Source organism: Oreochromis aureus, linkage group 14, assembly GCF_013358895.1.
Source record: "Oreochromis aureus strain Israel breed Guangdong linkage group 14, ZZ_aureus, whole genome shotgun sequence".
NCBI classification, from domain to species: Eukaryota; Metazoa; Chordata; class Actinopteri; order Cichliformes; family Cichlidae; genus Oreochromis; species Oreochromis aureus.
The window spans coordinates 36,326,285-36,338,627 of NC_052955.1; the positions used below are offsets into that span (position 1 = coordinate 36,326,285).

Below are 12,343 nucleotides of genomic sequence, written 5' to 3' on the forward strand. Positions count from 1 at the left end.
ACTGGGATGTCGTGCTTGGAGAAAACTCTCCTGAGTTTCTCTGATACACCGGCTACATAGGGGATGACAACGTTGTTGCGTCTGTCTTTCTTATCCTCCCTCGCTGGTGTCTGATCTTCTTTTCTTCTGTGCATCTTTGCTGACTTTATGAGCGCCCAGTTAGGATAGCCGCATGTTTTAAGTGCTTCCTTTACATGTGTGTGTTCCTTCTTTTTCCCTCAGGCTTAGAGGAACATGTTCTGCCAGTGGTGTAGGGTCCTAATTACTCCAAGTTTGTGTTCCAGAGGGTGATGGGAGTCAAAGAGGAGGTACTGGTCTGTGTGTGTGGGCTTCCGGTAAACTTCATCAAGTTCACCAGGGAAGACACAAAGGATAACTGCTTGCCTTTCCTGGACTGCGCTGTGCACATTGAAGAGAATGGCAACCTCAACAATGAAGTTTACCGAAGCCCACACACAGACCAGTACCTCCTCTTTGACTCCCATCACCCTCTGGAACACAAACTTGGAGTAATTAGGACCCTACACCACTGGCAGAACATGTTCCTCTAAGCCTGAGGGAAAAAGAAGGAACACACACATGTAAAGGAAGCACTTAAAACATGCGGCTATCCTAACTGGGTGTTCATAAAGTCAGCAAAGATGCACAGAAGAAAAGAAGATCAGACACCAGCGAGGGAGGATAAGAAAGACAGACGCAACAACGTTGTCATCCCCTATGTAGCCGGTGTATCAGAGAAACTCAGGAGAGTTTTCTCCAAGCACGACATCCCAGTGTACTTCAGACCCAGCAACACACTCAGACAGAAACTGGTTCACCCGAAAGACAAAACTCCGAAACACAGACTGAACAACGTGGTGTATGCGGTACAGTGCAGCAAGGAATGCCCGGACCTCTACATTGGAGAGACCAAACAGCCACTTCACAAGCGTATGGCACAACATAGAAGAGCCACCTCCACAGGACAAGACTCAGCAGTCCATCTGCATCTTAAGGATAAAGGTCACTCTTTCGAGGATGCCAATGTTCACATATTGGACAGAGAGGACAGATGGTTTGAAAGAGGAGTGAAAGAGGCCATCTATGTCCACTGTGAGCGACCATCTTTGAACAGAGGCGGTGGTTTACGACACCAACTGTCTGCCATCTACAATCCAGTTTTGAGTTCCCTCCCCAGACGCCTTAACGCCCACTCACATCCTGGGCCATCTGACCTCAGGAATTCACATGACAAGGTGGGGCCAGGTTTCACAATGAGCTCACCCGAAACCCTGGCTGATTAGGTCCCACACCCGCTTTCACACCTTGGCGCATGTGATTAGAGGATCACCAGGGGTCCTTTGTCCCTCCTTGGGGATTTCTCCCACTGGGTTTAAATCTGGGACTCGGCCATTTGACCTTAGAACTGAAGAAGCTTCGGATGAGAGGTGAAACGTCTTCAAGCAACTTAAAGAAGTCCAGACGCTTTCCTTGCAAACTCCTTTGACTACGATGACCTGGATGACTGAGAACCTTCACAGACATTCCAATAAAACAATTAACCAGTCCAGGTGGACTGGTTAATTGTTTTATTGGAATGGAATTTCTTCGGATGTATGTCTTGCTGTGATTTCAGGTATGAAGACTGACCTCAAGATCAAACAATCCACTGGACATACATAGTAAATGGAAGTGTATGCCATGGAAATTGTTTTCTGACAGTGGTTGGACAAGCAAATATTCAGTCCTTTTTGAAACACCGTAACGTAATTTAAATTTGGTTGTATTTTAAGAGCCAGTTCACACAAAGCCTACATTATAGGAAAACCTAGTGATCCCCAGTGGACAAGACAGCTATTTGACCAGTTCTTATCTTTAGAGGGTGTCTTGCCACTGACTGACAGGAAAGCAAAGAACAAGCACAGAGAAAGAATAGAAACAATATAATAATAATAATAAGCACGTGGTAGATTGGTGGGGCAAGTAAATGCTTATGAGAAACATGCAGTTTAAGAGCCGGAATAGGTCTTAATATGTTCTGGGACAGAGAGCACCAGGTTAATGACATACTGTAGTGGCGAATAATCTTTTTTCGGTAATTTGCCCCATAAATCTCAAATGTTGATATTTTGATATGTACTCACTTTTTCCATATTAAATTTGGGGCAGCCATGGTGTCCCCTTGTGCAAAGCTGTGGCTTAGGAATTAGAGCAGCTTGTCTACTAACTAATAGTTTGATTCAGCTCAATCTTCAGCTCCTCCATGTAAAAGTTTCCTTGGGCAAGATAGTCAAAGGAGTTTGCAAAGAAAAGCGTCTGGACTTCTTTAAGTTGCTTGAAGACGTTTCACCTCTCATCCGAGAAACTTCTTCAGTTCTAAGGTCAAATGGCCGAGAGTCCCAGATTTAAACCCAGTGGGAGTATCAGTGGGTTTAAATCTGGGACTCTCGGCCATTTGACCTTAGACCTGAAGAAGCTTCTCGGATGAGAGGTGAAACGTCTTCAAGCAACTTAAAGAAGTCCAGACACTTTTCTTTGCAAACTCCTTTGACTACGATGACCTGGATGAGTGAGAACCTCCACAGACATCTTGGGCAAGATACTGAACCCCAATTCCATCCATCAGAATGTGTGTATGTTTGTGTTTGTCCAAATGTGTCCTGAAAATCTCCCAAACTAAAAAATTTCCATGGAATATACTTAGTCTCATTATACATGGATAGAGAGGCAAGGAGATTTTTAAATGACTTCCTTGCAGATAATTTACAAGATATGTTATAATGCTCTAACTGAACTGAATGGATTTCTACTGTTTTGTCATTTTATTTATTTCTTTGGGGGAAGGAGTGCATGGCTTGTGTGCTGCCAATTCTTCAAGAAGCTGAGCATGCTGTCACATTTGTAACACCAATCTGCAAAGTGCATGCCAGACCTAACAGGTTTTTTATATAGACTATGTCTTGTCCTATTCCTGAATTGCAACACTTCCATGTAGTGTTGATGTTACCACGTCCATCTGGGGCTTACTGAAGGCATGTTTCCATGCTCCAATTCCACATTGGAGTGTTTGCTCTTTAAAAAAATGAATTTTTATCATTTTTACAGTTCAGATTGGTGCTAACCATTTCCCCTTCTACCATCTAGCATACCACTGGGATACATCAGACTGGATGCCAAGCCCGAGGCTCTCAGACATTGAAGAGGTCCCAGGCTACGAGGCAAGTCATGGAAACGAAGTAGCAGGCTCGACCCCTTGCCTTAGCGAAAGTACTCGAGAACTGGAGTCAGATTACTATCTAGGGGGCTATGACATCGACAGTGACTATCTCCCTCCCCACGAAGAAGAGTTCTTGAATCAAGACCAACTGCCACCTCCACTGCCCACAGGTGAGGATTATACTGAGCCTTATGCACCATTTTCTACCAATAAACCACTTTCCAAGGAGAGCACACTGAGCACAAGACATCAGCATGCCAGACCATATTTCCACCCTAGCCAGTACCTTCCTCCCCACCAAATACCAACTGGGGAGGCACCAAATGAAGTTTTAAGCTCTTCAGTGAGTGGCCTAACACCAGGAAATGGGGACACTGATGACTCTGTGTCCCGAAATATCCGACTGTCTGTTGGTGCATCATCGGCCTCAGACATGTCAACCCCCTGTGGGCTGGATGACTCTGAACATGGCAGTGACTTTGACAGTATGGATGAGCTTCATCGAGGGGTGACCATCATAACGGACTCACAGCAACAGACTGAGGTGTGATTAGGTATACAGTACAAGAGTACCAGCCAGTGGGAGCATAGTAGTTGTGAAGATAGAAGATGCAAAGGATTCTGTTATGACTGGACAAGGTAAACTTCTTCAGCAGTACTAGGTACTGCTACAACTATATACAATTAACAGTAATTTTTTTTTTTTAATTTCACCTCACTGAACTGTGACCAACAGAATAACAATATTAACTGGATTGTCAATTCTAACCCCACTTTGTAGACCAGTTAGGAATGATTTTCCTACTGTAATAGGAATTTACTTGGAATATGAAAAGAATGGGATAGAGAATGTGAAAATGAAAGAATGATTATGGATGTGGTAGACAGATTTAAAACAAATTAAATAAAACTAAAGGGACAATGATTTAAGTGCCACATTTGTATGGTTTTTTTGGTCCTTCACAGAAGCCCATCGGACATTTTTTTTTCTATTTAAAAAAACAAAAATAAAAAAAATGAAAATTTTCCTCCATGCTTTGTAAACTTTGTATTGTGCTGAACTGTACAGACTGTAAAGTATTTTGACCTCACTGGTGAAAAGTATAAAAACATACTTTAAAAGCCATTTTTGTTTCAATGTAAAATGTGCCCATCCACATCTCACCTATGTGCTCCCTGCTCCAAATCTTTAAAAGACAATTACATTTCAAACCTCCTCTTTCCTTAGCTTGAAAATTCAATTTTTCATCTTTTTTTTAAAAATTCTGTTGTGTGTGGATGCCAAAAGCTGCTGTAGTTGTTAATGTATGATAAACTCTATTATAATAAATTGTACTAAAAATGGATATTAAAATGTTATGCATACATAAGATAAAGAATTTATGTTCAATTTTTAAATAGACTGGGTATCCTGGGATTAATATTTAAAAAAAAATTAAATATTAATTTTCACCCAGTATTGTTTTATTATAAGGATAACATGCTACCACCTTCACTGACTATTGTGCTCTGTTCATAGTTATGGTCATCTTGTGTTTTATAATTTCATTAGTTTTATTCACATTTGTGTAACCTCTGCCTTCGGTTCCCTCAAGTACTTTCAGGTCAGTTCAATTTTGAGGTACTTATACGTTTAAGTGAGAAAAGGATATTTTCCTACATTTTTAGAACTGGTTTGGCTCAAAGGTGCTGAGAAAAAATATTCCACCCATCTCTGCTTTCTTTAATTTTGTGTGCAACTCATTCTATTCTCATGCTAAGATGTACATTCAGATTAAATATAAAATAAAACAAATGCAACCTGAGTAAACACAAAATATTAACTTTTGACTTTTAACCTCATCAAATATCTTAAAGAAACAAACTCATCCTGTGCCAATTTAGGTACTTTCAATAATTGAAGAACATTGTCTGTGGAATTTTGCACAACTCTTTTTTTCTCTCTTTTTTTTCTTAAAACTGTCACCATATCTTGATCATATCTTATGTTTGTTGTTGTTGTTTGTTTAGTTTTTTTGTACAACTGTTTTGGTGCCGCAATGTTGATGGTTCAAGGTTCAAGGTTCTTTATTTGTCACATGCATAGTTATACAAGTATAACACACAGTGAAATGTATCCTGACACACTCCCCGACATGTGCAAAAACATGGGGGGGTAGAGGAATAACATTATAAATATTTATATATATGTATATATAGTATATACATTGAGTGAATGTGCAGTAGAAGCAGCAAGCAGGTGAATTCTGTACATTAATATGAATAGACATCTGACTATTTTACAGAATGGACACTATAAACATATTTAAAGTTAAAGGAATTGAGTGTCTGGAGGAGAGTCTCAGTCAATTATAGATGATGTGAGATGGCGGTGTGTGTGTGTGGGGGGGGTTGGTTTAGGGTCTGGATGGCTTGAGGATAGAAGCTCTTCTTGAGTCTCTCTGTCCTTGCCCGGATGATGCGGAACCTTCTACCAGATTGTAGAAGTTGGAACAGTTTGTTGCCAGGATGGGACGGGTCCTTCAGTATCTGCGTTGCTCTAGTCCGGCATCTCCTGGTGTAGGTGTCCTGAAGTGGGGGGAGAGCAATCCTGCAGCAGCGTTCTGCTGTACGGATCACTCTCTGGAGAGCTTTTTGGTCCTTCACACAGCTGTTCCCAAACCACGCTGTCATGTTCTGTGTGAGGATGCTCTCCACAGCGCCTGGTATAGGCAAAAATTGATCTTTGTTATGACAATAGACCTCACATCCATAATGTGTCCTACACATCCTTTAATATTTTACCAGGATGCCCACATGTGTGGAGGATTAGTCGTCTTCTACATTTGAAGTGTAGCTACAGTCTAGTCTCTGAGTCTGTCTAGAGCATTTTATAATGCTTCTCAAAAAATACATTTTCTTACTCATCTCTTTTAGAATCCCAAGTGTGGTTCTGATGAAACCCTATGTTTCTGAAAGTGGTTTACTTAGTTTTACTTAATTGGGCTGTTAATATCCACCATAAGTTACGTTATCAAATATGGAATGGGTTTTTTTTTTAGATTTTCAAAAGAATTTGTCAGAATCCCAAGTTGTTCTCTGGGTTAAGGAGTGTAAATGTGTGTGATAGAAAGCTCCCAGGTGTAGAAAAAAGTGCACTGCATGAATGAGTGTGAAAGGGTGAATGAGGCATGTTGTATAAAGTGCTTTGAATGATCAAGTAGCGCTTTGTAAGAACCAGTCCATTCAGTGTGCTGCTATATTTAAAATCTCATGTCCATGTCATTGTCCATACCTATATGACCTCTGTTCCTTATCTGCATTGTATAGTTCTATGTAAAAGTCTTCTGAAAAAGCCCCTTTCATGATGTCTTGATTGGGGTGTTTTTTTGTTGTTTTTTAAGGATGAGGTAGGTCTTTGTGTTCTTGTTGTTGTTTTTTTAATCTTTTTTCTCTTGGAACTCTTCCATTTTTGCCCAGTCTCTTTCTTATTGTTGAATCATGAACTCTGACCTTAGACAAGTGGTGCCTGGGATCTTTTGCAACCTGGAGGAATTGTTGATGTGCACTTGGGCGGAGTGCTGAACCTTCCAACAATTTGCCAGCCTACCAAAATCAGTCCAAGTTTTCTCCATTTGTTAATAATGAATCTCACTGTGATTCGCTTTGTAACCCTTTACAGACTGATGTCAATGCCTTTGTTTTTCAGCTATTCTAGAGCTTCTTTCTGGCATGATGTTTTCCTTTATGATACCATTTATCCTACTTCACTTTATCAGACATGTTCTATTTAAGTGAGTTCTTGATTCAAGAGGTCTGGCAGTAATCAGGCTTTGGCGTGGCTAGTGAAACTGAACTCAGCTTTCCAATTCATATGGTTAGTCAAAGTTAATAAATGGTTCAAAAAGAAGTAAACTTTTTCATACAGTGCTGTGTCAGTTTGGATATCGTTTTCTCTCAAAGTCATCATTTAAAAAGTTAATTTTGTATTAGTTTATATTTATATTTTTGTCTAAATTTAAAATTTAGTAGCTGGGATTGGCTCCAGCCCCACTGGAACCCTGATACGGAAGAGCACTGAGGGATGGATGGATGGATCTTAAACATGTAAATGTGACAAATATGCAAAAAAAAATATCAGAAGGGAAAAAATACTTTTTCACAGCGCTTTTTGATCACACCTGTTCTCCTATTTTGCTGTTCAGAGATTCCACAGGATTCCTCAAAGTTCAACAGGTGCCTGTCTCTGCAAAAACCTAGGCAAATTTGGTGGCAACACATTAATTTCTCTCAGCAGTCTCACAGACCCCCTTGAAATTGGTCACCATTGTCCCATTAAAAGTATATATGACATCCCATGTAAAGTTTCACACAAGATTCCCTAAGCTCCCTAAGCTTCCCTAAGTTCTTTTGCACTGAATGGAACTGGAGCCTCGTCATCTCATCTCTCTATATACTGAACTGTATATAGCAGAGATAATAAATAATAGACAATAAAGTTTACTTTGACTTGACTTTGACTAAAACCATCTTTTTCTCTTATTTCACAAACACTGGTCAATCTGCAATCCTTCTGAAGATATGTGTCAAATTTAACCAATAAATTCAATGTAGAATGAAGTATATATAATAAAGCAAAGCATGAATGTATGTTTAAAAGTGGCTTATTGACTAAAGCACTCTGAGTGGTCAGTAAGGCTAAAAAAGCGCCATATAAATGCCAGTCTATTAGTAGTACTTCCAACATTCTTGAAAAATAATGGCAGATTATTATCTAGTAAAAATAAGATGACACGGACATTAGCTGGAGATATCAGTATGAAAAAAGATGATAATTAAGAATGTTAAGATGAAACAATACTGGCAACTACAGCCACTTTATCTTAAGCCATTTTACTTTGTGGGATTGTTATCTTGCCCTTTTGATCTAGTCTTGCATTTTCCTGTATGATAGTTTCTAAATAGTTTTTAAATGCAGTGCCATATGCTGAAATTTTACTATAAAAAAAGACATAATCTGTCTAGTTAAAACCTTTAAAAAATTGAACTGAACAATGCAACTGGCATTATACTGTGAGTCTGAAATTTATGTTCACCTTTACCTGTTTTCCTCTTCATTTGTTTAATCTGTTTAATTTTTTTGAGAGTACCTATATACAAACTTCAAGGAGTAGACATGTTTTAAGGCATTGCAAGTGTTATTTTGTAGCATCTTCACCACATCTAAAGAGACAAATTAAATTCTTATCCAGGTTAACTATAGCCTCAAAAATATTTGGCTGCTTCATTTCACCAGTGTACTGTACTATTGTGTGTCTGATCCTGTAAAGCAGGCAGCTCTTTTCCTTTGTAAAAATGCAAATTTGTTTTGAAATTTGTACAGTGTACAGAGCTAGATGAAATTCTGCCTAGATGAACTGCCTTTGTGTTTTTCATGTGCTATTTGGATGGATGTGGAGAGTTTAAAATTTCAATTAACTCAATTGCACATCTGCCACTGATTGCGTGGTCAGTGCTATTTTTACTCTTTAACCACTACTTTTAAGGTCCACGTGAATGCAAAATCAAATTTAATACATTTTGGACAGTATTAGTCATTTTTTACCAGGATATGTCCTTCAATGCACATATTAAACAAATATGTAGGACTGCTTTCTTCCATTTGCGCAACATCTCTAAAATTAGAAATATCCTGTCTCAGAGTGACGCTGAAAAACTAGTTCATGCATTTATTACTTCTAGGCTGGACTACTGTAATTCATTATTATCAGGAAGTCCTAAAAACTCCCTGAAAAGCCTTCAAGACTAGAAAGAGAGAGCATATTTCTCCTGTATTGGCTTCCCTTCATTGGCTTCCTGTTAAATCCAGAATTGAATTCAAAATCCTGCTCCTCACACACAAGGTCTTAAATAATCAGGCCCCATCTTATCTTAATGACCTTGTAGTACCATATCACCCTATTAGAGCACTTCACTCTTGCACTGCATGCTTGCTTGTTGTTCCTAGAGTATTTCACTAACTCTGCTTTTAAGATTAGGCTTAAAACTTTCCTTTTTGCTAAAGCATATAGTTAGGGCTGGACCAGGTGACCCTGAATCCTCCCTTAGTTATGCTGCAATAGACGTAGGCTGCCGGGGGACTCCCATGATGTGTTAATAGACTTCTCTGCATTGACTTGTACCTGATATTAATCTCTGTCTTTCTTCCACAGCATGTCTTTCATCCTGTCTTCCTTTTCTCACCCCAACCGGTTGCAGCAGATGGCCGCCCCTCCCTGAGCCTGGTTCTGCCAGAGGTTTCTTCCTGTTAAAAGGGAGTTTTTCCTTCCCACTGTCGCCAAAGTGCTTGCTCATAGGGGGTCATATGATTGTTGGGTTTTTCTCTATATCTATTATTGTAGAATCTACTGTACAATATAAAGCACCTTGAGGCAACTGTTGTTGTGATTTGGTGCTATATAAATAAAATTGAATTGAATTGAAATTGAATTAATTATGATAATTATAAGAATGAACTGCAGGAGAATAACAAAATCCATGGTAAAATTCTTGAGAATGGCATGAAATTATGTACCTCAGTCTTACAAATGGTTGATTGGTCCCATGCCAAGACCAAATTTTGTTATGTGCTTGGACCAGTTCTGTTTACGTTATACATGCTTCCCCTATGCAATATGTTTAGAAGGGATAGGATACATTTTCACTGCTAGGCAGATGATACCCAACTTTATCTATCCATGAAGCCAAATAGAACACACTGATTAGTTGAACTGCAGGAATGTCTTAAAGACAAAAAGATCTGGATGACCTATAATTTTCTGCTTCTAAATTGAGATAAAAGTGAGGTTACTATACTCAACACTAGAATCTTATAAATATGGTGCTTAACCAAATGCCTATTCTGATTTAGTATTCTGTCATCTGTAGTCTGTTTTTTAACATAACTATATAATTCATCAGTACCATCTGAAGTAAACACATATACACTACCGGTCAAAAGTTTTAGAACACGTGCATTTTTTTCGAGTTATTTATTGCAGTGGTGAACTGCCAGAGGTTAAAAAAAAGAAAAGAAAAGCAAGGTTACTCAAAACTTTAAAATAATGTACATTTCAGAATTATACAAAGAGATTTTCTTCAGGGAACACAAAATGGGTTAACAATTTAAAGCGGTTTTGGAGCAAGATGAGTTGAAGCAAGAAAAAGCCACTGTAAAGTTGTCAGAATGAGACAGAATAAGACAAAGAAGCTTGCCTGGGCCATGAAGACTGGAAGAAGGTGTTATGGGCTGCTGAATCAAAATTTTAAATCTTCGGTTCATCACACAGGGTATTTGTACTCGTGAATAGGTGAAAGGATAGTTCCACAGTGTGTGGCATGTCAAACATGGAGGAGGAAGTGTGATGGTCTGGGGCTGTTTTGCTGGTTTCAGGGTCCACCCTGAACCAAAACAGCTACCACAGCGCCATGCAATACGCTCTGGTATGCGCCTAATTAGGGGTCCATCTTACAACAAGATAATCACCCAAAACATAAGTCCAACCTATGCCAGAACTACCTCAGGAAAAAAGAACAAGATGGTAAGCTTGAAAACATAGAGTGATCAGCACAGTCTCCAGACTTAAACCCCATCAAGCTGGTTTGGGAACAGGACAGAAGAGGAAAAGCAAAGCAAGTGCAGAACATTTATGGAAACTTCTGCAACAGATATGGGAAGAACTTTCTGAAGAATATTTGATTTCTGTTGTAGAAAGAATGCCATGGGTGTGTTCAGCTGTTATATCTCCCAAAGGTGGCTAATTTGAAATGAAAGGATAGTACAAATAAGCAATTGGAGTTGAGAAATCATGGAATCATAAATTTATAGACCAAAATGTATTCTAAACGTTTGACTCATCAGGGTGCAATGACACATTAAACTGCATAAATTTCAATAAAAAACCGGAAGAATTGGGTGTTCTAAAGCTTTTGACCAATAGTGTATATTCAATGTACAGTCCCAGTCAAAAGTTTAAGACCACAAAAAAAATCATATTTGGCTTTCAAGTAGAGCTTCAACATGCAAAAAGAAGCAATGGGAGTCAGACAAAACATTTTTTGAGCATGCAATTTATTAAAAACAATGCTTAAACTGAAACAGGCTGTTTTACAACTGATCAAAAGTTTAGGACCACATCCCTTCAAAAGGCCAAATCTGTGCAAAAATGTGGATTCATTATCATTTTAAGTCAGGTAGTCACACTGTAATGATGTTGTGATAGCAAAGGCAAAAAAACTTTCCCTTTTTTAAACCTGGTCAGGTTGTTGAACTCCATAAGCAGGGTCTCTCGCAGTGCACAATTCTCCACCATGAAAAAATACGGTCTCTCATTAACGAATATCACTTGTTATGAAAATGGGCTGAACCTAGAATCAAGCTTCCTCTTTAATAATTACCGTGGATCATTTGCAGAGAATTTCTCTTAGTGCTTTTTCCCCTATGCTCTAAGTGTTTCTGAACACTCCATGCCAACAATTTACAAGAACTGTTTTCATGTAGCCTTGAGCAGACAGGAATCGAACCCTGCCCTGCTCTATCACTGGAACGACCACCCCAGAATGTGAATGCTACAGAATGCTACCGAATGTGTACTGGTATATGTACAATGGCTTCCTTGATACCACAGGTTCTGTACAGGATAATGGTCAATGAAACTGTACTTATAAGAACAGCATTATTAAATGAACAGACTGTGGTAGACTAGCAGTAAAGCATGCAGGAAAACATCCAGGTGAGTGATTACCAATCTTCCTTATTGCACTTGCATATAAGCTTCATCTTTGGGATATGTTTGACAGATTAAAGAGCAAAAAGTCATGTTTAACAGCTTAAACACAGGCAGACAATCACTCTTGGCACCACACCAGAACTGTAACTCAGGTAGTTTCCATAAAAAGGTCCTTGATTAATTTACTTTAGAAAGAGAACATTGTGCTACCTGTCAAAAATCCTTTTTTTGTTAGGAGAAGAGGATTCACTCTGGGTCTCCCATGGCAAATTGGTCCTGACTGAGGGAAAAGACAAAGAGCAATCCATGAGACCCCTATGGGTGAAAAATCTAGGGAACAGTTCACCCTCCCTGGGATAGGGTTACCAGGGCCTGCTCTGGAGCCAGGCCTGGGGAAGGT

General features: G+C 39.1%; 1 protein-coding gene across 5 annotated transcripts in view; it reads left to right on the forward strand.

Annotated features, from left to right (window-relative positions):
- Window positions 1-5,252, forward strand: part of fat3a (FAT atypical cadherin 3a) — a 215,487-nt gene extending 210,235 nt beyond the window's left edge. For all 5 annotated transcript variants that reach the window (XM_039622588.1, XM_039622586.1, XM_039622587.1 and 2 more), the window contains one exon: window positions 3,124-5,252. In XM_039622588.1, the coding sequence (XP_039478522.1) occupies window positions 3,124-3,746 (623 nt within the window). In that variant the 3' untranslated portion in view covers window positions 3,747-5,252. The remainder of the gene's footprint in view (window positions 1-3,123) is intronic.
- The last annotated feature ends 7,091 nt before the right edge of the window (window positions 5,253-12,343 follow it).